Below are 26,611 nucleotides of genomic sequence, written 5' to 3'. Positions count from 1 at the left end.
CCCCTGTTTGTCTACATGGTATGTCACAGTGGTATTGTCAGTAAGTATGTGAAATACTGAGCCTGACAGTGCCAAAAAGCATTACATGTGTTTTAGATAGTCCAAAGCTCCAGCAAGTTGACATGCAGTGAGGCCTCTTGCTCTGACCACAGTCTCTGTACTTTCAGCAATACCAGATGCCCTCTACCCCAATCCAACTTGGCTGGTAAGGGCCAGAAAAATGGAAAGCCTTGGCAAACGTTCTTTCGATGCATCCACCACTACAAGGAGTTCAGGACCAGTGGTTCGTCTCCCTCCAATCTGTCTAGAGGATGAAGAGTAGGACAGTACACTGTCCCGAGCTATACTTGAAGGGGGCAAAGGCACAACCTTGCCAACTGGACCACCTGCGTGCAAGCAGACATGTGGCCCAAGAGCCTCAGACACATTTGAACTGTTGTGGAAGGCTAAGGCAAAGATGATGAATTGTCTGACAATGGCTGAGGCAACTGAGGCAACGATGCTGAATTGTCTGAAAACGGTCAGTCAGCAGAAATGCTCTTGATGTCCTGGAACCTATCAGAGCCCTAATTAACTCAATTCTTTTAGTGGGAGCCAAGGTTGACTTGCTGGTGTTTAGGAGGAGACTCAGATGGGTCAAGGAAGTGCAATGCAGTGCCATCATGAGCAAGAACTTCCCCTCTGGATCTGACGCTCAATAACCAGTCATCAAGATAGGTGAATTCCCTTTTTCCCTGAGATATGCCGTAACAACCATCACGCATTTAGTAAAAACCTGGGGGGAGGGAGCAGCAGAAGAGAGGCTGAATGGAAGCACTGTGTACTGAATGGGACATTCCACCACAACAAAGCAAAGGAACTTTCTCTGGCTGGGCAAAATCGCCTCATGAAAGGAGGAGTCCCAAAAGGTCCAGAGCAGCAAACCAGTAGTTTTGAAACAATGCAGGAAGGACAGTCAATAGAGTGATCATTCTGAACCTCCTGTACCTGAAATATTTGTTGAGGCTGTGAAGGCTGAGGTTGGGTTTTACCCCTCCCTTTATCTGGGTACCAGAAGAAGAAGCCACGACCGTAGTGTTCTGGTGGAACCTCCTGCACCGCTCCCAAAGCCAGCAGAAAACAGACCTCCTCGAGGAACGATATCTCACAACAAGGGTCCCTTGAAGAGAGAGACAGGGAGGAAGGGTGGGGAGGAGGTACAGAGAGGAAATGGATCGCATAACCTAATATGACTGTGCGTAGGACCCAGGTGTTGGTGGTGACAAAGCCCCAATCATTGTGAAAGCAGGCTAGCCTGTCCCCAAATGCACGAGTGGACACGAGCAACAAGTGGAACACTGCTCTGGGCCACGGAGTCAAAATGAGCACTTGGACGGCACGTGGACATCTAAACCCTGAGCCCAACTGCTTTCTCCTATGGGATCTATTCCTCTTTCTGGGGTAGTCCCATTGCCTCAGAGGAGGCTGTCCAAACGTGTGCTGCTGACGATGCTGCTGCTGAATGCCACAGTGGTGCCCCTGAGCAGGATAGCCCTAGAGTCCTTGAAGGAGAGCAGCATCTCATTGTCTGAGAACAGTGTTTGGCCTTCAAAGGGCAAATCCTCAATGGCTTGCTGGACATTGGGGTACAATACCTGAATTCTACCGAACAGGAAGCCCTCCTCATGGTGACCGCAGAGGCTATCACCCTGGCCAAGGTGTCCATGATGTCTAGCAAGACTGTAAGGACGTCTTAGCCACCAAGCAACCCTCAGTGACAAATATAGAAAATCCCTATTGCAAAGCCTTGGGCAGGTGCTCTTCAAACTTTGACACAGCTGTCCAGTTAGTCATACTTGGACAGTAAGACATTCTGAATAGAAATTTGCATCTGTAAGGATGAGGAGATGTAAATCTTCCTGCCTATGAGGTCCAATCATTTAGCGTTCCTATCCTTGGGGGTGGACATCAACCTGTTCTGCCAGGTTCTGTCATTCACCACAGTTATAACCAGGGAATTTGAGGCCAGATGAGAGTAAAACCCCTCAAATCCCTGCCTGGGAATGAAATAGTTCTTGGCCATGCACTTAACCACAAATAGTACTGAAGCCAGCATGTGCCAGAGGGCCTTAGCCAGTTCAAGGAGTGCATCACTTATAGGGAGGGTCTCTCTCCCAGGGCAGATGGATATAGAATGTCTACCAATTTGTGGGTGTTCTTTTGCAAGAACTTCACCTGGATACAGAGGGAAGCAACTACATGCTACAAAATGTCTTGGTACACCTTAAAATCCTCCGGTACTGAAGGGGAGATAAGAGACAGGCAACAAAGCATCATTCAGAGATGAAGACGAGACTCTTAACTGCACCAAAGCTGGGTCCTATTCCAGGGCTGACTGACTCAGACAGGACAACTCTTGAGGCTCCACACGGAGAAGCACTGCCGGTGTCTGGGCTTGTGGCAGATCGACGGTTACCTCTGCAAACCCGGCCGACAATCTCACCTTTCAGCAAGGCTAAGAGTGGGATCTCTGCAACTGAGAGCATCCCACAGATTCCATGGAGGCCATTGATTTGAATGGCCACTAGGCTCCAGGCTAGGGACTTCCGGCCTGACCACAAGATGCCAATCCTGGTACCTGTAATGGTTCATCAACAGCCCTCAATGCCAGTCAGGCACTAGAGAGCAGGATGACGACGACCCCAATTCAGACGCAGAGGAATCTCGGGATCTCTGAGATAAGGACGGAGAAAGACCAGAAGGAGTGAGTAACAGGTCACACTGCTGATGGATGTGGTACCATCAGTACTGAACATGACGGTACCAGAAGAGGCTTTGGTCCCACAGCGAACAGCAGTAACGGAGCATCTGACAGTATCAGTGCAGAGGATGGTGAAAGTCACCACAGAAGCATTTGCAGTGCTGACTGCAGCAAGGCCAAGGAGGTTCCCTGGGCCACGGTCCCTCATACTGATCACAGTACTGGCCCTGCTTCCATAATCTGTGGGAGGGGAACTTGGGAAGGTGCTGCCAGCAGACCCAAGGGTACAGTGGTTCATTCAATCAATGCAGCTATAGTTGATGCAGCCCTGGACCAAAGTCCTTGCAAAGTCCTGGACCAAAGAAGAGACCGGAACCAAAAGGCAGAGGATTAGCTACCTTGTACACTGCCAACGTGGAAACAGTCAGTACTGACATCTTCCTCATCAGTACTGATGTCCATGGAGTCCAGATGCTGGAATCAGAATCACTGGTACAGGGCTTCTAACCTCCCTACTGGGAAACGGTTAGAGGTACCTGCACCATACTGAGTGACAGCACCAACTCCATGCTTGTCCAGGGAGGCAGAAGAGTCACCCTAAGACCAGGAACAGTCTTGACTGGTCTTATATAATCTTTTCTATGGCACAGCTGATGGAGAACAACTCATCTGTTTCTTCAGAGAGGTGTCCGCTCCAGAATGTGAAGCAGTATCGCTTTCAAAGCCTGATTGCTATCTCTGACCCGATGAGGGCCTTGGTACCAAAACAGGCCATATAGCCTATCCAAGCAGGTGTTGCTTCAGGCAAAGGTCCCGAGCCACTTGAGTCCATTTCTTAAGAAATCTGCAGATCACCCAATGCTCCTTCACGTGGGCTTCACCAAGACAGATCAAGCACTGCACTTGGGGATCACTCCCCTTGAATGAAGGGCAATATTTAAACCTGGTGAAGGCACCACCAAGTGAAAGAAACTACAATTGACAGTACTCTAACACTGAGGGTATTACTAACTATATACACAACGAGGAAAAAAAACAACTAAGCTAGTTGAGAGGTTTAGACCACACAAAGCTCAAATTCTAGCCACAAGTGGTAAAAAGGAATTGAGGGAGGGTTATGGTGGTATTGCCTCATGGAGCTGGAAACACGCCATGGCCATGCTCTACTATTAGGCACATTTCTCCAGCTCCAGTTTGCTGGTTCACAAACATATAAGTGGAATACACAGCTGAATATACTTAAAATAGTAGCTATGATGTGTATCTAGTTATATATGGGTAGTAAGTAGGGCTAGTTGAACCTGGAATTCCCATTCCACCAGAAATTCTGAACTTTAAAAAAAAAATAATTCTTTCTGCATCAGAACAAAATCTCGACTCTTCCCAGTGGTATGGGAATTAAGAATTCTAAAAAAATCAAAATGACATTTTAAAAGGATCCCTGAGCTGCCCGGAGATCCAGCAGCTCTGTTTTCAGGTTCCCTGACTTGGAGAATGGAGCCTAGAAGCCCTAACTGCTATGGCTCAAAAAGCTATCCAGGCTCTCAGCTCTGTGGCAGCCTACCAGGGAGGGCTGCCATGAAACCTTCATGATTTCCATCAAAAGAACCAACAAAACTGACATGTTCCTGTGGAAATTTTTCTGCTCACTCTAGAGATGAGGTTTCAGTTCCTCGCTGGGGAAATAATTAAGATACTATAGGAATAGGTGTGGTATGCATATATAGATTAAATAGAAAAAGATACTGTAAGCATAAGGTGTTTTCATGTGAATGTAGAGGGTGCACTGGGTACCTAAAATGGCAATTTCTAGTTACAGTGGGTTTTAAGTTTTCAACTTCTGATTAATTAACACCCAGATTCTTTGAGGGGAAATATTTTTTCTTCCTTGTTCTATGTCCAATTACTCTGTAATGTACTTCGTATTACCATGTTTAGTTATGTTTTACAATTAAGAAGTATGGGAGAGCAGCCAGCTGAGATGTCCTGTGGCTAGACTGATTTTTTTTCATGGTTTGAAAGAGTCACATATAATGAAAAGAAATTATAACGGCTACACTTCAATTACCCCTGTGCTATTTTCCAATCATAATAGATTAAAAAGATCATGAAGACATTCAAAAAGTGTTCTAAAAGCTTTTGTCACAATTTCTGAAGTTGGAAGCTTGAAGTTAGGAACTTCATCAGCTTCTCAGAAATGTTAAGAACCTGAAGTTCTTACTGAGTTCAATGAGAGTTGTAGAAGATAAGCACCATTGGTAGGTTAGGCAACTCAGGATGTACAACTGGCTTCATATGCCTTTATTTAGGCACCCAAACTTTTAAAGTGACACTCTTAAACCTTCATCTTATCCACAACAGGCCCTCTCCATCAATGCTTAAAAGTTCATTTAATAGAAAAACAACAATTTCCATGAGCAGATTTCCCAGCTATTCTCCACATCCTTTCACAGTACTAAGCCTGGGAGATGGTATGGTAGATTTCTAACTAATTGTGGACGAGTTTCCAATTTTGAATAACTCAAATTCCCTTCTTCCCTCACAGCAATCTCCATCCTATATTTAAGAGAGCACTTTGTTTATAAAACAGTTGTTCATAACAAGACTTCACTCAATAACATTTTTAGCACTTGGTATTAAACATCTGTCATAAGTAGGAATTAACCTCCAACAACACTATGCAGTAGTAATTTTACACACACACACACACACACACACACACACACACAAGGATCTCTAACAGCAAACATTAAAAATAGAAACAAAAAAGTTTAACTGCACAAATATTAAAGTCTGTCAAAGTTCAGCATGTGTACACATGATCACTTCATACTGCAATACACACAGGTAAGATTTATTTTTCATTTCAAAGCAAGACTCAAAAAACTCTCTATGCAGGAAGCCAGTCCATTTAATGCAGTTAGGAGAGGGGTGGGGGGAGGAAGTCAACCACTGCATGCTCTCCACACATATTACCAGTTTATGATCTTCATCAGGAAAAAACCACCTGGATAGAATCAGAACTTCGCTGCATAAATTCTCTACAATAAAGAATCCAATAAAATAATTAGCTTGGAAGCAGTTTTAACAAGGGCATTCAGCAGAGGTACCATGTTTCAATGCAAATTTTTAAAACCTGAAGTTTTTAAAACATTGAACTATTATTTTAGTGACAGTCTAGATATAGAAACTTTACCTTTAGTTTACAGAAACTGCAAGGGCAGAATCTCTCACTTCAACTGTCACTTCAGAATATAAGCAAAACTTTGTCTTGTAGCACTATTACTACAAGTTATTTCAAAGATTTATTGTGGCAGTTGAATATTCAAAATTTCTGTACCTTACAACCTCAGATTTTCAAAGTTATGTCTGTATATTAAGGTGACTCACATTAGTTTAAATTTATGCAGTTAACGCTACACAACTTGATATCCAGTCACCCACTCCAGGACCTACTTTTGGTAGCTTTTAATTCCATTGTAAAATCAAGTTTGTTTCTTTTTTGGGGGGAGAGGTGGATGAGCATAGATGACCTATAGAAAAGGTGAAATAAAAAAGTGTTGTTTTTTTGTTTTGCTAAAAAAAAAAAAAAGCTGTTTTTTAACTTTAGAAATTTAGTTTAGAAATTCAGATGTTGCCTACATTATTTTTGCTCACTAACGTGTACACTTGGAGAACACTAATAGATACAAAGCACATAAAACCTGATTAAGGCCCTGTCCACATTACAGCTGGATCTGTAATTTAGTAACCAGCTATGACACAGTAAGCTTAATCAATTACACAGATCAACATACAGCAGCTTTTCTGTCTGTCTTTGTTCAATACAACTGTGTATATAAACCTAGCAATCTACCTAATCTTATTTTCAGGAGCTCTTTCTGGAACACTTAGGTTAGCTATCCTGGAGTCACACAGCAGCAGGATACCCAGGAAAAATGGGTACTTTTCCCCCCACCTAGAATTATTTTTTCTTAAACCCATAATCCCCTGCCTCAAGGATCAAATTGACCATTTTTCTCTTCATGTTGTCCTTAGTTGCACTGCAGGATGCTGGCTGGACCTTCCACCTTATGCTGCTGCTTGGTGCAAAGCCACCCATGACATTAACCATTTAGTGGTAATGTAGAAAGTCACTGTTTAGATAAGAACTAAGAGGTGATGTAATATTACCTCTCGGCCTCAACACAATCGCGGAATATTTGACACTTTAATACCTATTTGACTCAAACACATGACAAACGTGGAAGAAAAGCTGTATCAAAGATCCATAATTTCCTCTGCTCACCTAAATCTGCTTCTCCACTGAGGACTTGAAGAACTCCTGACTTACTGAGAAGACAAAACATGATATTCCAGATATTTCCAAGGTTAAAACAAACTAACTTTTGAAAAGTTCTGTAGAATGCCATTAAACACGGCTTTCATTTTATCTAAGATTGATTAGACTGATTAATATGGAAAAAGTTTTTGCCTCAGGTTTTCTACAACAAAGATTCTGTCTCCGTTAGGGAGATTACAAACAAAATGTGTAATCCCATGGCTAGGGTCCTTGAAAGAGCAAAAAAGGATCTTCCTTAAGGAGCAGTTCCAGATGGTGTGGCAAGACATCACCACAATACAAGCAGTAAAACCTACACCCGCATCCCCATTAACTGAACTGTTGTCTGTATGACTAATTATTGCTGAGAGGCAAGGTAGGTGAGGTAATATCTTTTATTGGAGCAACGTCTGTTGGTGGATAGTACAGGTTTCACGCTACACAGAGTCTTTCTTTTGAAGTAGAAATTGGATGTCACATTCTTCAGAAGAGTAGCTCGAAAGAGAAGTTGGTCCAATAAAAGATGTTACCTCTTTCATACCCTGGGACCAAACACAGCTACAACACTGCAAATAGTTATTTCAAGTAAGAGTAGATACCTATGATATTCACACTAAAGGTATTTATGTAATGCAATAGGAAACAGCCATCACCACAAAAATAAGAACTTCTGGATCATCAATCTTTCTGATCAGTGGCAATATGCCATGTACCACAAATTAAAATGTGAACTAGGAAATACAATATCACTGTACAACTCCCATCAACATTAGTTTTTGCATTCAGTGTGGATTTTGGTATTTACACAAATAGTGCCTGACAGAGTTAGTCAGGGACAAAAGAATATTGGGGACATTTTTTGAATTTCAAAAGAAACTAATTCTAATGCTTGATTCCATATCAAACACGCTACAACTTTCTACACAGTCTATGAAGAATAAGCACCATATTCCACAAAATAAGATGAGAGATGCTTTTGTAACTGTATATTTCAGTATTATCTACTGTAATGATTTAAACTTCAACGCCCACTACGAAGAATTAAAGAATACAATGTCTAAGATTCCAATACATAAGAGAAATAGCTTGATGAGTTTATTTAGGGAAGGGAGCTAAATGTGAAGAAATTATTGAAAAAAGCCAGGTTTAAAAAAAAAAGTTTCATTGAGTTCTAAAAATGGCAAGGTCTGTTGTCATTCTTATCTCTTCCAAATGCAAGTTACGTAGTCTAGGGCTTAGTCTACGCTGAAAGTAGGTCGACAGAATGCAGCTTCCGTCGACCACATAATATATGCGTCTCCACATGACAGGTCAGTTCAGCCAACCTAAGTAGCGTGAAAATTCGACTTAATAAAACCACCTCTGCAAGAGGCATAGCACTGAAGTTGAATTATATGGGTCGAATGAGCAGCAGTGTAGGCAGAGTGCAATGTAAATCGAGGTAATTGGCCTCTTGGAGGTATCCCATAATGCTCTGCTGTGCCAACTCTGAGCATTCGCACTCTACTGCACTATGACCACATAAACAGGAAACTGTCCCTCTCCCTCAAGCCCCGGGAAATTCTGAATTCCTATTTGCTCAGTGTGGAGACAGCTTGCAAGCAAAACTGATCATGGTGACTGTATGCCCCAAAAATGCTCCAGTCTGGAGCTGCTTCAATCTGAGGTCCTGGATCTCATTGGTCTGTGGGGCGAAGAGTCTGTTCTGGCTCAGCTCCAAGTCAGCAAAAGAAATCAGGATATCTTTGACAAGGTATCATGTGGCATGTTGGAGAAAGGGCACAACAGGAACATGCAGCAGTGCTGCGTTAAAATCGAAGAGCTGAGACAGGAGTATCAGAAATCTAAGGAGGCTAATAATCGTTCTGGCTCATCATCCAGACGTTTTTATGAAGTGCTGCATGTGATTCTCAACAGTGACCCCACCACTATACCACCACGCAGCATAGACCCTTCAGGGGAATCCGAGGCCAGAATGAATGAGGATGACTTTGTGGACTAGGAGGAGAACAGGGAGCAGGCAAGTGGGGTGTCCCTTCTCCCTGAAAGCCAGGAACTGTTTGCTGCACAGGAGCAGCCCAGCTGGACACAGGAAAGCGTGACTGACTGAGAGGCCAGGGAAGGTACATCTAGTGAGTATTACTGCAAATCTCATTTCTGTGCTTATATCCCCAGTCCAGCTTCTTTTAACAGAGACAATAGTGTATGGTGGTGGTGAGGATGAGCTTCTATGTACATAGTGTTCCTAGGCAGAGAGTTCACCCTTGAAAAGATTATTTATGTGCACAGGGATGTTCTGAGAATCCTCCATGGATATCTCCAGGAAAATTTGATGTAGGTACTCTGCAATCCTTTTCAGAAGGTTTCCTGGGAGGGCAGCCTTATTTCTTCCACTGTGATATAGGACACTTCCCCCTACCAATCTGTTATTAATTGTGCAGGGTTCATCGTGGAACACAGCACAGCAGCATAAGGGCCAAGCCTGTACATTGATGATTGCAGCAAATCCTCCCTTTCCGCCTGTGTGATCCTCAGCAGACTATCACTCATGGTCACATAGGGAAGATGGCGCACGTTTACAGTACCCACCCATGCAGTTTTTTTAAGTATCTGTTACTCCGTAGCCATTGATGGCTTCTTGGGTCAGTGCAACACAAGTTCCTAGACAGGAAATTTTTGCGATCAGGGATCCACAAACGGATGCCCATATTTTTTCCCCAGGGACACTTTACTCCTATCCATCCCACACCCTTTGGACCACAGCTTCAAAACTGGTTTTTGGGAAGACTAAAGGAACCCCACACAATCCTTCTGCGCAGGGAGGCATGCATTTGTGCTGCACGTGCAATAGAGATTTCTCTACAATAGATGCACCAGCCTCTTACTTACCATGGGTGGAACAGTAGTGCGACCCGTGCAATAGTTGGAGACTGGTATGCAGGTCTACCCTTCCCTTGGGAATATAAAGGGGGGTTCTTTTTACATTGTAACATTGCTGTTCTTCCAACAACAGCTACCAATGGATACTTTGTGCTTTGCTTGCCTTTCAGTGGACCCGCTGAGTGCCTGTCACAGAGGAGGGGGGGAGGAGAGGGGGAGAACCACACACCTCAGGATGACACGTTCAATGAGATCATGAACGCCTTCACGGTTGCAGACTCAGAGCTAAAAACATGGTAAACTTCATTATCAGACAAACAGAACATGGAGATGGACAACAGGAAGGAAGCCCAGGAGTATGAGCGTACAACACAGGATGAGATGCTGCGTATAATGAGGGATCAGTCAGATGTGTTGATGTGTCTGGTTCAGCTTCAGGAAGCTCAGTGGCAGGAGAGACTTCCTCTATAGCCCATGCAAAACTCTTAACACATTCTTTCCTAGCCCCAACCCCCAAGTGGTGTAGGAGGAGGTTGAGCAGGGTGCAGTACATGCTCCACTCATCACTGGGGGGGAAGTAGGGGAGAACTGCATGGGTGGGGGATGGGAAGGGAAAGCACAGCACAGCTAACTGGTGCACATAACTGTGTCTCACTGCAAAAATGGGTTTTAAATGCTTCCCTAAGGCACAGCGCTCCGCAGTTGGCTCACAGCATTGCAGTGGCATCTGGCTGCTCAAAATTTGTGGCCAGCCTATCTGCCTCCACAACCCAATCCAACGGGAACTTCTCCCCATGTCTCACAGCCATTATGGAGCACATAGCAGGCAGAGATACCTACTGGGATGTTTCTTTCACCGAGGTCTAACCTAGTCAGCAAAATGCGCCAGCGCACCTTTAAACATCCAAATGCACATTCCACCACCATTCTGCACTTGCTGAGCCTATTATTGAAACACTCCACACTGTTCAGGCACCGATGTAGGGCTTCATTAGCCAAGGGAGCAAAGGGTAGGAAGGGTCCCCCAGGATCACTATTGGCATTTCAACTTCGCCAGTAGTCAGTTTTTGGTCTGGGAAGAAAGTCCCCGTTTGCATCTTTTTTTGAACAGACCAGAGTTCTTAAAGATGCGCACGTTATGCACCTTTCCAGACCGCCCCACACTGACATCAGTGAAGCGTCCCCTGTGACCTGCAACGGCCTGCACCACCATAGAGAAGTATCCTTTTTGGTTTATGTACTCTGTAACAAGGTGGTCCAGTGCTAAGATAGATGGCACGCATATCCCTATCACCTCCCCACAGTTTGGGAACCCCATTGTGGAAAAGCCTTCCACTATGTCCTCCACGTTTCCCAAAGTCAATAGCCATCTTAGCAGAAGTCTAGTAATGGCCCGGCCCACTTGCATCACAGCAGGTCCCACGGTGGACTTACCGACTCTGAATTGATTCCCAACTGACTGGTAGCAGTCTGGCATTGCTAGCTTCCACACAGCGATGGCCACTCACTTCTCACTGACAGAGCAGCTCTCAAGCGAGTATTCATGCGTTTCAGGGCAGGGAACAGCTCTGAGCAAAGATCCAGGAAAGTGGCCTTTTGCATGCGGAAGTTCTGCAGCCACTGGTCATCATCCCACACCTTCATAACTATGCGATCCCCCCAGTCACTGCTTGTTTCCCAGGACCAGAAGCGATGCTCCACCAACTGCAGCTGGTGTGTGACAGCCTGCAGCAACCAGGAAATGTTTCATTCTATCGTCTGTAGCAAGGTGACTTCAGTAACATTGTAATTTTCAGCGCCGTGGCTTCTGTCTCAGCCCTGAAAATACTACAGAATAAGGCGTGAAGTGTTTGTGATGCTCACAATGATAGTGCAGAGCTGAGCGGGCTCCATCCCTCCCAGGCAAGGGCGTGTGTATGGCAGAGACTGAAGAGTTTCAAAAAATGGCACAAAATGGCATTCGTCTGTTTGTCTGGGACAAGAAGGGGGCGGGAGGGAGGACTTTGCATCATGGGAGGACGACAACCTTCCCAAATGCCCCTGTGGTTAGCTGCACTGTGGTATAGCTACCCACAGTGCACTGTTTTGATTGTCAACACAAGCACAGATGGTGGGGATGCAATCCCCCAATGCAATAACTGTGGTGTGATCACACTCCTCCGATTTCTGCAGCTCAGCAGGTGAAGGTCAATTTAAATTAAATCTGTTTCACTCCGCAGTGTAGACATACCCTGGGTCTAGATCCAGCTCTGTGAAAGCTCTATGCTGCACTCATGAGCCTCTCTCCTTCATGGTCCAGTGGACCATGAAGATTTATCATGTAACCAGAGTGAATCCTTCAGAAGGCCTTAAATATCAGGACTTTGAACTGAATTATTTTCTATCGGTAGTCAATGGAAAGAGCTAAGCACTGGATGAGGTGTTAACAGTGATCTGTGTTACTAAGTGTATGGGCCCTGGGTTTACCTCCCTACACCAAAATGCAAGTATCATGGACCCCCTTTGCTAAGGCAGTGAACCTTGATAGAGAACAGTTATAGAAAGAGCTCATGGATACACACTTTGGCAATACTCACTAGTCCAAACATTTTCTGCTTGTCAAGTTAGCTGAGACAGAAGAACTCAAAGCAGGCGATCATCACAAAGCCAACAAGAGAATACCCACCCTATCTGCAGGGGTACGTAGCTTTCTGTTACACAAGGGGCCACCATGGGAAGAAAAACATGAGCAAACAGAAAGAAGAAAAAGATAAAATAGGATACAAGACCATAAAAAAATATCAATTGTGCCAGGACCTGGCTACATGTGCACAACAGCAGCTTTTCAGAGACTGAACATGTAGCTTAATTTTTTTTAATTGAAAAACATGAAGCACCTATCCACATTTAGCAAGTTGTCCCTGCAAAAGTTCAAATTACAGATTTTAAATCAGATGTTTGGGATACTGTCTTTCTTCCAACCACTACATCTGCATTTGAAGAATGGTTTCACTTTCAAACACAGTTCAAGCTACGGTAGGAGCAGAGTCCACTGTTCTTCAATTTTTAAAAAACACCAATTACACCTATAATTACACATTTTTAAAACACAATTAGACAGGACAGATAAGTCTCAAAATTCTGTGACTGGATTTCTCAGAACTTGTCCTTATAGGGGAGCAACTGCAAAATAAACTAGGGTGTAAATTTAAAGTGCAATAGCTATTCTGCATTACCTCCCCGTGTGGACACTGAAGCTTGATCTACACTACAGAGGGTATGTCTACACTGTGAAGTGAAGTTGATTTAATTTCAGTCAGTATTCACCTACCAAACTAATGAAGTTGGTCAGGTGTGATCACAACATGCTCACTGCGTCAGGGAAGTGCGTCCCTACCAGCCACAGTTGTATCGATGGACGGAGCGGTGCACCATAGGGTAGCTATCCCACAGTTTAACTAGCCACAGGGGCTTTCGGGAAGGTCTTTGGACTCCCATGATGCAATGTCCTCCCCTCCACTGACATCAACAGCAAATGAACATTTTTTCGTGTCACTTTTCAAAACCAAACATCAGCCGCACATACACCATTGCCCGAGAAGCATGGAGCCACTCAGCTCTGCACTATCATTGTGAGCATCACAAACACCCCCTGATTTATCCTGAAGTATTTCCAAGGCCAAGAGAGGAGCGACAGCGTGGAAAATTGCGATGTTACTCAAGCTACCCTGCTGCAAGCCATAGAATGAAACAATTCCCAGTTGCTGCTGGCTGTTGCACAGCAGCTGAACTCCGTGGAGCGCCGTTTCTGGTCCTGGAAAACAAGCACTGTGATGGTATCGCATCATTATGAAGGTCTGGGATGACGAGCAGTGGCTGCAGAACTTTTGGCCGCATAAGGCCACTTTCCCGGAACTTTGCGCAGAGCTGTTCTCAGCTCTGAAGCACAGAAATACTAACTTGAGACTTGCTTTGACAGTGGAGAAGCGAGTAGCCATCACTCTGTGGAAGCTAGCGATGCCAGACTCCTACTGGTCTGTCGGAAATCAATTCGGAGTCGGTAAATCCACCATGGGAGCTGCTGCGATACAAGGGCCATTAACAGATTTCTGCTAAAAAGGGTAGTGAGTTTGGGAAATGTGCAGGACATAGTGGATTGGTTTGCTGTAATGGGGTTCTCTAACTGTGGTGGGGTGATAGATGGCACACATATCCCTATCTTAGTACCAGGCCTCCTTGCCACAGAGTAACTGAACTGGAAGGGGTACTTTTCCATGGTGTTGTAAGCACTGGTAGATCACAGGAGGCATTTTACCGACATCAGCGTTGGGTGGTCTGGATAGGTGCATGACACGCACATCTTTAGGAACTCAGGTCTGTTCTGAAAGATGCAAGTGGGGACTTTCTTCCCAGACCAAAAAATAACTACTGGTGATGTTGAAATGCCAATAATGATCCTGGGAGATCCAATCTACCCCTTGCTCCCATGGTTCAGGAAACCACACACTGGACATCAGGACAGCAATAAAGAGAGGTTCAATAATAGGCTGAGCAAGTGCAGAATGGTGGTGGAATGTGCCTTTGGACATTTAATGGCTCACTGGCACAGTTTGCTCCCTAGGTTAGGCCTCAGTGAAAGCAATATCCCCATAGTTATCTCTGCCTGCTGTTTGCTTCATAAGGTCTGCGAGACAAAGAGAACACTGGATTGGATCGTGAAGGCAGATCGGCTGGCTGCAAACTTTGAGCAACCAGATACCAGTGCAACGCTGAGAGCCCAACTGGAACCTCTGCACCTCAGGGAGGCTTTGAAAATCCAATTTTGTAATAAGCGCCACTTATCTGTGCTTTGCCTTCCCATACCATCCTCTCTATTGCTGCACTATCGCAGCACCTCCCCTTCCCCACCACTTGCATGAATTTAAGAAAAAGTACTTAATTACAAAGAAGTTGACTTTTATTGCACATACCTAATAGTAGAGGAAAAGGAAAATAACTGTTAGCAACCATTCTTACGGAATTGGGGGGAGGGGGACAAACGCTGCTCGTCTGTGCAAGCATGAAAGCTGCAGACTGAAAGTTCTTAGAATGACCATCTTCTCTTCCTACTCTCTCTTCCCGTGTCGAGTGGAGCATGTAATGCACTGTGCCCAATCTCCTCCTGAAATGTTGGGGGGGAGAGGGGTTTTTCGGAAGAGGTCAATTGTTACTGCAAGTTCTGCAAGGGCTGCAGAGGAAGTCTATCCTGCCGCTGCTGTCCCTGAAGCTCAACAAGACGCCTCAACATGTCTGATTGGTGCCCTCATTATCCACAACATCTTGGCCTGCACTGCGTACTCATGTTCCTGGGCAGCTCTCCATGTCCCATGTCCAGTTTTTCGGACAATGAAATCCTACAGGCTCTGAGCTCCATGTCAGCTGCCCCAGAGGCATTCATTATCTTATTGAACATGTCATCCCGCCTACTCTTTTTCCACATTCTAATCTGCGACAGCCTCTCTGCAAGAGTGGAGGATGCGCTGAAGGCCATGCTTTACACTGCTAGGCACACAAAGCACAAGGCAACCATCTGCCCTCACTTTCACCCCAATGAATTACATAGGTTAGCATGGATACCTGTTTCTAATGGGTGTCACGTTTCAGCAACATCACCACCAAACTGTTGTAGGCAACTCAAATATTTATAGAAGAAAGAACTATTACAAACACAAATATGTTACAAGATATTTTAACATCTGAATTTTCAGAATGGTGAACTGAGTAAAATAGGTAAGTTTTATTTATAGTCTTAAAAGTACATTCAACTTAAAGTCAACTCTAATTTTTTATTTCAACATCAAAGTCTATACTAATTTCAACTTTTATAAAACAATTTGAGAAACTCAGACTGTTTCAGATTTCATCTCCTATTTGGGTGACTAATGCCAAAATAGTCAGACCTTGGTGACTAAATATAGGATCCTAAATAAATATCCTGATGTTCAATGGCACTGCAGTTCCTGCTGACTTCCTTGGCTTCACTGTCCATGGGCAATGCCTAGGTAGGAAGCCAAATCTTCCTCCATTAGTTGCTGAGAAAGAGAAAGATACCTGGGATCTCTCCAATAAGCTGTCCCAAATTGGAAGGCTCCCTCTTTTCCACCCTCACATTGCATTGCGTATGTCAAAGTTATTTCACCATACCCCTCTCTTTTCTGGGAGCTGGAGTGAAGAGCTTTCTCTCACAATGTCTCCAGAGAGCCTATTGGTTAATGTAAGGACTCTCCACCATTCTCATTCTTGATAAGCAACCATTGTCCAGTGCCTGTCTCTACAGCTTCTCAGTTTTCTCAAGGAGCAGCAAGTAACTGACTTGAAATTTGTAACTTACACACAGCTGCCCACAGAGTTCTGATTAGGAGTTGTCAAAAATGACAATACTTTGGTCACCATTTATTCTGCTGCATCTTCAGACTGTGCTGCAGATTTAGGTAGACCTCACTGCTGTTTACATAGTTCACAACTGGAACTTACCCTACGCAAGCATATAGGGTGGACCTTTTTAAAAAAAATGAAAGGATGGATTTTGCAGAGGTCATTTGTACACACCTGGGAAAGGTTCTTGCTCATCATGGTTAAAGGGATTTTTCAAAGTCTGATCAAGAGGCTTTTGGGTTTTTTTAATTTGGAATATTAAGGATCATCTATATTGAAGTTCTTCGTGGCATTCAAGGTTCTAAACAGTATGCATACTTACAATGTGGTTTGGTTTTTTTTCAAAACATGCTTATTTACAGAATTTTACACTGTAAAAAGCATCTGTCGTTGCTCTTTGAAGACAGTGTGATATTATTATAAGTGTCCTGAATTCCTGGGTCAATTGTGCTAAAGAAATTTAAGGGATGCACCAGCAACTAAATTAAGGAATGTATTCTCCATTAAGAAACATGCATCATTTTTCTCTTCCCTGAGAAACGTCAATATTATACTTCTCTAAACACAGGCTTATAGTATCTCTTTAACTGATTCTTTATAAAGTTGTTTGCAGTGTTGGCCCCAGGATATTAGAGAGACAAGGTGGGTGAGATACTATCTTTTACTAGACCAACATCTATTGGTGAGAGAGAGAAGCTTTCAAGCTACACAGACCTGAAGAGCTTTTTGTAGCTCAAAAGCTTGTCTCTTTCACTAACAGACTTTGATCCAGTAAAAGATATTACCTCACCCACCTTGTCTCTTTATAAAGAAGAGTCATTTGAATAATAACAACGGTGAAATACCACATGTATGAATCGCTCATCTAACACTGTGAGCTATACTAGTACTACACACATGGTCATAATATCACATACATGAAATGCATACATGAAAGATTAACATATCTCTGCCAGTGGTGTTCTGTGAAACTGTTAGCTCTCTGGCCTTTTAAAGTCTCAATGTAGGGTCAGAAAGCTTGCTCACTGTATATCAAGTGGGATCCCGCAGGGATTGGTTCTAGGTCTGGTTCTGTTCAATATCTTCATCAGTGATTTAGATAATAGCAGAGAGTACACTTATGAAGTTTGCAGACAATACCAAGCTGGGAGGGGTTTGAAAGTGCTTTGCGAAATAGGATTAAAATTCAAAATGATCTGGAAAAACTGGAGAAATGGTCCGAAGTAAATAGAATGAAATTCAATAAGGATAAATGCAAAGTACTCCATTTAGGAAAGAACAATCAGTTACACACATACAAAATGGGAAATGACTCCCTAAGAAAGAGTATTACGGAAAGGATCTGGGAGTCATAGTGGATCACAAGCTGAATATGAGTAAATAGTGTAACACTGTTGCAAAAAAAGCAAATATCATTCTGGGATATATTAGCAAGACTTTTGTAAGCAATACACAAGTAGTAATTCTTCCGCTCTACTCCACACTGATTAGGCCTCAATGGAGTATCATGTCCAATTCTGGGTGTCACATTTTAAGAAAGACTGGAGGAAGCCCATAAAAAGAGCAACAAAAATGATTAATGGTCTAGAAAACATGATTTATGAAGGAAGACTGAAAAAATTGGGTTTTTTTAGTCTGGGGAAGAGAAGACTGAGGGGAACATGATAACAGTTTTCAAGTACATAAAAGATTATTACAAGGATGAGGGAGAAAAATTGTTCTCCTTAACATCTGAGGCTAGGACAAGAAACAATGGGCTTAAATTGAAGGAAAAGCTTCCTGTCAGCGTAGTTGAGCACTGGAATAAATAGCCTAAGGAGACTGCGGAATCTTTATCATCGGCTAACCTGCTCTTAAAAAACTCCAAACACCTCTCAGAGATGGTCTAGAACAGCATCTCTCAAATAGTGTTCCGCGGAACCCCAGGGCTGAGTTGAAGGGTTCCGTGAAAAAGCGGAACCGTGCCACCGAATTAAGAAAAATTGCGCGCCGCCAAACAGCTGGCAGCGCGCCGCCGCCGAAAACTGCTTAGAGTGCACGCTGCCAAAAACAGCCTACATTGCGCCGCTGAAAAGGGGAAGATTTCCTGGACTTGTTGGCGGAGGGTATGGCATGGCTGCGCAAGGGTTCCGCGGCGAAATATAATTGAGAAACACTGATCTAGAAGATAATGCTTGGTCCTACCATAAGTGCAGATGACCTCACGAGGTCCCTTCCAGCCCTATGATTCTATGATTTATTAGTTTACTTCTATGATTAGGCCTGTTGACCCAGTTTAAAGCTGTTCATATATCTTACTCTCTGAAAATAAGTCTTCCTTTAGATCTGCATTTTCATACTGCATTTGCATTTAAGTTGGAAGCCTACAGATTAATAAGATACAAACTATGACAAGTCCAGTAACTAAAGTATGCTTGGATATCAATATTTTCAAAAGGGGTCACCTCAAAAGAATTGAAATTTAGACACCTGACTAAAATCAGTCTGATTTTACAAAGGTGTGAAACAGCCATATTCTCCACTAACTGCAATGCACCTTTTTAAAATGAGACTGCCTTTTAGTCAGGAATTTAAGACAATTTGAAATTACTGACCTAGCTATACGACTCTACTCATTCCTAATCCTCTGTCATTTGGGCAGACATAGGAATTGCAATTTCTCTGTTTACTCAGCTAGACTAAGCTTCTCCTCCACTTAACGGCTAGCAAACAAGGCGAATAACCGAAATCTGAGTAACAGCCTTAAACCATGTGTTCCTACCTCCCCTCTCTCCAGGAGCTGACACGTAAACACATGGAGGAGGCTGAAGGCGACCACGCAGTTAGCGGAAAACAGACACACAGTGCCTCACGCTTCCCCGCACCCACTGCCCCACCTTCACCCCCTGACCCGCAGGAGCCCGGGGTGCAACGAGGCGCCCCACCCGTGCCACGGGAACAGCCACGGGGCGGAGCCACAAAGTGGAGAGAGCGGCAACTTCCATTAAGCGCAGCAGGCGCGCCTCCCCGCGGGGCGCAGGTTCCCCGGCAGACCCGTCGCGGCCCCCAGGGACCGAGGTTGCCGCAAAGCGCCTCCCCTTCGGCCACCCCAGCGCGGAGCCGGGCACCTGCACGCCACCGACTGGATCGAAGGGGCCGCGGGGCGCGGGAGCCCCCCGCCCGGTGCATGCCGCCTGCGCTCCCACGAGCCGCCCCGCCCCAGTTTGTATAATCCCAGCGGGCCCTAGCCGGGAACCCCCCACGCCGCCCCGGGCGGAGACAGGGCAGCTGGAGGGCCGGAGCTGCCCCAGCTCCGCGCCGCCGCCAGCCCGGCTCGCAGGCGGCACTGACCTCTCCTGGCCCCCTGGCTGGGGCTGCTGCCGGCGCCCTTGGAGCTCTTGCGCGGGGCCATGTCACCGTCTGTCAGGTACAAGCGGCGGGGCGGGGCGGGGAGCTGCGCGCGCGCTTGCAGTGGGAGGAGCGGCCTGCCTCGCAGAAGCGGCCGCTGCTTGACCCTGCGTGTGCAGAATTGCCGCAGCCAGCGGACCCGCCCTCAGATACTGACTGATAGCACCCTCCTCCAATCCTGCCGCTCTTGGGGGACAAGGGGCGGGGCACCGCTCGCGTCTTATTGGTGGCGACGCGAAGACTGGGCGGGACAAGCTCGCCTTAGACGCTGCGCTTGTGTGGCTTCCCCAAAACTGGCCGCCTGGAACGTGGCAACATGGAGCTTCTCGCGAGCATTCAACCGCCAAGTCAGTGGCGAAGCGCGCGCTGGCGGCCAGGGGCACGTGTGGGCGGGGCTGTTTGGAGGGCTGCAGCGGGCGTAGCTGCGTGGTGTGTGTAGCGTTGGATAGCCAGCTGTACAGCTGTGAAAGCGCCGGGGACGGGGTCTCGGAAGATGCAGGGGGCCTGGGTCTTTGATCACAGCTCCAGGCACACTTACTTGCTCGGAGTTGCTGAATGACTCTTTGTGCCTCAGTTTCCTTCCTTCTAGGAAAAGAACAATGAGGCTCAGTTCCCTGTGTAGGAAGCAGTTTGTAGTCATGACAAAAAGTATTAGCAGTGTGCTGACTAATGCTGTTATCTACTGTACGCTCAGGTCTCGTCTACGGTGCAGAGATAGGTCAATGCAAAGCAGCTTACATTGACTAAACTATGGAAGGGTCTACACTTAATTTTGCTCCCCCTGGCATAATTCTCCTGCAATGCTGATAACTTCACCGCCACAAGTGGTATAGAGTCAAAGTCGATGTAGTTAGGTCAACACAGTGTTGCTTACATCAACTGTTAGGGGCTTCCACAAGCTGCCTAATGCTGACTGAGATTGAAACAAGCTCTCCTGGTGAGGAGACACACCACTGACTCAAGAAGCAAAGTGTAGATATGCACAAGCAATGTAATTACAGTGATGGCATTACACCAGCATAAATTAGGTAGACAATTGTATAGCATAGGCATGGGCTAATCTGCTGTGTCTCATAGCCCACCTCCCTTTTGAGGATGAGTCTAATACAAGTGATAATTGGAGCAGGAGACTAAAATTCCATTCCTTGTGCCACTGGCTCATATGCAGCATAGTGAAGATCCAGGCAATGGCCATAGATGTGACAACATTAGTCCTTACTTCATAGTGGAGACCTGGAGTATAGTGGGGAAAGGAGCTCCTTTTTCACAGATATACTATGGAAATAATTAGATTTCCTTTGAACTGCCACTTTTTCAGTGAGTGAGCTGCTGCATTCAGAGTATCTCACCCAAAAGTTGTGTCCCAGCCCACAAAATTATGCAATAATCAATTTTCAGCTCTTCAGAACAGGGGTTTTTGTTTATCATGAGGCATCAAGAACATTTCTGGATTCTGTGAAATAAATAATAATAGAACACATTGCACAGTTATCCAACCTTATGTGCATAGAAAATGTTTTTTTCTTCTCCAATTAGAAATTAAACAAGACTATGCAACATGATAAATGTCCAATGTAAGTATCTAATAATAAATTATACAGAAATTGTCTTCAGTAGATCTCAAAGCACTTTACAAAGAAGGTCAGTAACAATACCCCCATTTAACAGATAGAGAAACTGAGGCACAATGGTGACATGATTTGTCCAAGCTCACCCAGTAAGCCAGTAGTAGAGCTGGGAATAGAACTTCTGAGTTTCAATTCAGTGCTCTATCCCTGAGGCCATATTGCTCTGGATATGACCCTAAATCCATTAGATCAAAGAGAGTTTTACCATAGACTTCAGTCGGAGCAAAAGACCCTTTATGCACCCAAAAAAAAAAAAAAAAGCTAAATGAAGGCTATAGACATGCATTCTTCAAATGCTTAAGATTTTGTTTGATGCATTTTGTCGCCTTTCTTAAACTGTTTTGTCCAACTTGCTGTTAATTTATTCTCTTAGCTAGGAATGTTGGAACTCCCAAACTATGGGAAACAAGCAGTCCACTAAGAGTTTATCAAATAACACCTTGGAAGTCAATGGGAAAGAGCATTTTTAAGTATTGACCTATCGCCAAATTAACTCTGAAACCGTTTTGTAAAAGTAATTTGAACAGGGAGAAGGGGGAAAAAAATCTCTCCAATAGCCAGAAATAAAATAAATCAGTATTTTTAATGGAAATTCTTTATCTTAATGTGAGCTTCTTTTTGGTCCGTTATTGATCTGGAGAAAAACATAGTTGGATAACAGAGTGACATAAAAACAAATGAACTCTCCCATCCAAAAAAAAAAAAAAATCACATCTGGGAAGACCACGAATGTGAAGTTTCAATTTAAAAGAAATTATTTATGAAAATTATGAACTATTGAATAAGAAATCTAGAATGGAGGAAACTCTTTTCAACATTACCACACCATTTGCTACTGAACTGAGGCCTGGTCAGAAAGAATTGCTTACTGATGAGCACTAAGGAGCAATTCTGTAATGAGGTCCAGACTTTGGAACATTCAGACAAGCAACAGAAAGGCAGCATTGTTTTGTACTTTAACTGGTAAAAATTCTAAACATGTAATTAATTTTTTTGCAAAGTCTTGTTAAAGACATTTGTGAATTATTAAATGTTTCATAGCCCTTAGCTCTAACTGCAAATTTTGGCAGATAGTTTTTGAAGTGCCTTTTCACTAATTTCCATATGAAAAGTTGCTACAGCATGAGAAAATGCCTTTTGGGGACTGAACGTAGTTTGCTGAAGTTACTATATGAGAAGTAGAGGGAGGAGAAAAAAGAGACAAGAGTTGGTAAGTAACTAGGTAAAGAGTGACATTCAAAAGGCAGTGTTTAATGTTAATAATTTACTTTGAATTTGGGCGAGCACTAGGCTTGCACACTAACTGTGTGACGCTGTTAGGCCCTGTCTGCATTTAGACATACCTTCCAACAGTCTTATTTGGTCAGGCCTGTGCCTGGTTCTTGCCTGTGAAAGGATAATCCTGGGCACCACCCAGATTCTCTTGTCACAGCAATATGGAAATTTGTTTATAAATAATAATAATATCCCATGATTTTTCATTTTCAAAGAGTGATGCTGAATGCAGATTAAGTTGAACAAGTGGAACTTTTTAAAACCCAATGGACTGCTCTGTCCATGTGCCTGAGTTGCTTCCAACCTAACCTGCATTCCCTGTTTTCATACCGTTCCATCAGTAGCAGTCCCTCTAAGGAAAATGGGCCCTCTGACTTCAATTCCACTGATCATGATTCATCTTCCCCTTTTCACAAATATTTTAATATAAACATTAAAAACAAATAATTGACAGCCAGATCACCATCTGTGTCCCTTCAGCCTGTGGTTGCTAGATATGGGAGGTGGGGCTGCTCTCCAGCACCACCCTGTAGGGCAAAGCATGGAACTGCATGCAGTCCCTGCCTTTATCCACTGGTTGTGACCATAAGGTCAGCATCAGTCTATCACTAGCTCAATAACAAGAACCCTAACAAACTCAAGCTTTGGCAGTCTGTGTCATGACTAGAGCTTGGGTGGTCAGGCCTAGTGGTCAGAGAAATGGCGATCAGTAGGTGAGGAACTGCTCCCAAGGTCACAGCCAGACTCAGGAACCAGAAGTTAAAGCCAAGGTCAGGAGTCCAAGAGCAAGCCAAAAGGCAGATCCATCACTATAACTGCCAAGGGAATCCATCCTGCTGCATGGACACTTCCTGGACCTCCTCCTCAGCTTAAATAAGGTGCTAGGACCAATCAGGGTCTCCAGTCTGACTTTCTGAGGCGGTACTTCCTGTGGTGTTTATATGAATACACAGCCCTATCATGGCGGCTGGATAGCGGTGTGGTGGCAATGGCCATTCCACAGCCCCAAATTCTAGTCCCTGCAGAACCTCACAGTCTGCACCTTTAAATACACAAAACTCCAAGGCAAGTCCCTAATTGAGAGCAGTCCCTGGCCAGGACCTAGGTTTCTGGGCAAGCCCAGAGAAGCTCCCCCTCTGTCCCAGTCTCACCATCCACTGAGGAAAAAGTAGCCAAACCTTCTTAACTGGGGGCAGGGTATTCTTGGTAGACCCCTCCCCACTAGCACACAGGCAAGTTGGAGTCCTGTCTTTAGCTCAGCTGGTTACATAATCTTTGAGATAGTTTGGTCTCCTGAAAAGGTGACTACTCAGGAGTAACCTATCTCTGTTGACCTGTCACCTGTCTCTGAGTCTGTGGAGTCTTCCTCTCCCTATGGGTTTGGCCTCCGGATGGTCCTCTGTCTCTCTGTTCTGTGATGATTTCTGTAGGCTCTCATAGATGTAAAGGCCTGAAGGGACCATAATAATCATCTAGTCTGAAGGTCTAACTCTCTCTGGGTGTTGTGTTGGCTCATAAGTGTCTCCTGTTCCTTCGGATCACTTGTCCCTCTTGTATAATCACCTTATATGACCCAAGGGTGGCCCTGCAACTCTCATGACTCCTTTATTCCACTCCCTCTGGCGTCTCTCTAATGGCTGGATCCTCATAGGAGTGCCTGTCTCCAACAGCAGCAGGTCCTTGGCTGACCTGTCGTACTCTAGTGCCTGCTTTCTCTGATTGTTGGCCATTTCCTCTTGATGGAGTCTCATCTTTCTAGCTGCAACAGGTCTCCTCTCATTGGCAGCAGGTTTTTGGTCCTTCATCCCATTGTTCCTGTGCTGGACTGTCTTAGTATCCCAAATATGGGGTATTCCTGTGTGCTGAAAATGCTATCGAGATATGAAACTGAAGAAATCACCTTGTAAATAGTCTCTTAGCTGTTTTCACAGCTGATTCCATTTTACCATTACTCTGTGGGTATGCTGTGGAGGAGGTGTGATGTGATGATCAAACTGCTATTTGCATGCCAATTACTTGAATTCTTCTGAAGCAAATTGGGGTCCCTTGTTGGTGAAGACAATGTCTGGAATGACTTGTCTCACAACGTGGGCCTTCAGTTTGCCAGTCACTGGCTTGCTTCTTGTATCAGGCAAGACACTGACCTCTTAAAAATTGTGTAGTAATAAACTGTAATCAAGTACTGCTTTTCCTTGAAGATAAATAAGTCCACTCCCATTTTTTCCCATGGTCAGTTATGCAGCTCATGTGGTAACAGAGTCTCATTCAGCTGGTGGTTATCCCATCCCCAGCAGGAGTCACACCCTTCTATCAAGGAATGGAGTTATATATTCATTCGCAGTCAATAAACACATTCTTGTGCCTAAGAGAGCTGTTAATGCCCAGGTGTGAGGCATCTATTTTTTGCATGACATGCTTATGTAATGAGCCGGGGACAACGGCTCTCTGTCCTGGAAATATGAATCTGTCCTGCACATTCAGCTCATCTGTCATTTGAAAATACGATTCTGCTCCTGCCGATACTTGGCTTTTATCTTCTGGCCTCCTTGCTTCTATTGCTCTCTTGACTGCCTGAAGTTGGATGTCCTTTCTGTAGCCTCTTTGATTTCCCTCAGCTTCATTGTTGAAACTGGGTGATAATGCAGCATGTTAACGGATGCAATATGTGCCCTGCTCATGATATCTGCTCACACCAGGAGTCATTCTCGACAGTATCTGCTTTCTACCTGGTAGCACTGGAGGTGCAACAACATGCTATTTCTTTGGGGCACAAAGAAGGGGCTTTTCCATGATTGTCTCTAGGGGTTTGTGGTTGGATTGCACTACTGCTGGGTGGATGGGGCTGAACTGATGAAATCACTCCATTCCAAATTCCACGGCCAGAAAAAATCTTTTTCAGTTTGGGTGTGCCCCTGTTCAGTCTGACAGGGCTGTGCTGGAATAAGCGACTGGCTACTCCTGCAAAAGAACTACACCCAGTCCTCTCTTTAGTGCATCATATCGGAGTGTCGATGGCTGTGGCTGGTAGTACTTTAGGACGAGGGCTTAGCTAACCGTTTGTTTCAGAGTGCCAGATGCTTGCTGTTGGGGACCTACCCAGGTCAGGTGATCAGCAGTGTCCAGCAATGCTTCCTCCACTTGAGTCAAATGAGCATCACCTTATCAGATGCTCAGGCCAGTCCATTGTTCCTGGACGAGCTGAGTTGTTTTATGCATGCCTCAGTGAGGCATGAATTACCACTTCTTTTAGTGTTTGCCCAGATCTATTCAAGCCATGTAAGAGACACATTTGGGAAAGTTACATAGCCGAGCTTCATAATCATACACATGACATTGCAAGAATCATACTATTATAACAATAACAATATGTTATGAACATTCCAAAAACACCTTACGTGACATACTTTGCATTAAACAATACACAGTTACACTATAAGTGTGAACATGAATGATACACAATCACACCATGAGGGTGTACATGGAGTGCAGTGTGTCACGTCATTTGCCTGATGACTTTTTTTTTTTAAACCACAATACTGGTTACTCAGGCTGTACTGGCTTCTACAGATGCTATGGTACTCCTGCTCTGCAGACTTTTGAGTTCCTTGCATACTGGATTATGTAGTGCTACTGAAATTTGCCTTCATGGTAAGCACACAGATTCCCCTTTGGGTTCTTCCAGTCACAAATTTTCTTCGAGGCATCCATTGCCTTCAAAAACATCCCATGTGCTTTTAAAATCGTCTCCTTTGGTCATGGGACTCCCCCTTTTGTTTCTTGCACAGCAGCTATAAAATTTTGATACTGCACCCAGATGAGATCCATAGTTTGTACAGCTGTATTCCCCAAGTGGTGCTTACCACCCACTTCCACAAACTTCAGCTTGTATTCTTTGTTATTTTTCAAGTTAGTTACTATAAGGTCACATTTTCCTATTGTCTGTTTTATACCTTCATATTACATTATTAGATTGTGCCTGCTGTTTGT

At 44.4% G+C, this 26,611-nt stretch overlaps 1 protein-coding gene across 8 annotated transcripts in view; it reads right to left on the bottom strand.

The window, feature by feature from the left end:
* Positions 1 to 19,885, bottom strand: part of ASPH (aspartate beta-hydroxylase) — a 208,870-nt gene extending 188,985 nt beyond the window's left edge. For 2 of the 8 annotated variants that reach the window (XM_067553706.1, XM_067553709.1), the window contains exon 1: positions 19,665 to 19,880. In XM_067553706.1, the coding sequence (XP_067409807.1) occupies positions 19,665 to 19,725 (61 nt within the window). In that variant the 5' untranslated portion in view covers positions 19,726 to 19,880. Of the gene's footprint in view, positions 1 to 5,716; positions 5,782 to 6,196; positions 6,274 to 19,664 lie in introns of all 8 variants that reach the window. The other 6 variants (XM_067553712.1, XR_010920875.1, XM_067553718.1 and 3 more) reach the window with 6 other exon arrangements.
* Positions 19,886 to 26,611: the final 6,726 nt, after the last annotated feature.

Source organism: Emydura macquarii, unplaced genomic scaffold (assembly GCF_026122565.2).
Source record: "Emydura macquarii macquarii isolate MOO-44397 ecotype Brisbane River unplaced genomic scaffold, CSIRO-AGI_Emac_v2 contig_1477, whole genome shotgun sequence".
Classification (NCBI taxonomy): Eukaryota; Metazoa; Chordata; order Testudines; family Chelidae; genus Emydura; species Emydura macquarii.
Note: the sequence above shows the minus strand (reverse complement) of the source record. Positions and strands in the feature narration are given on the sequence as shown.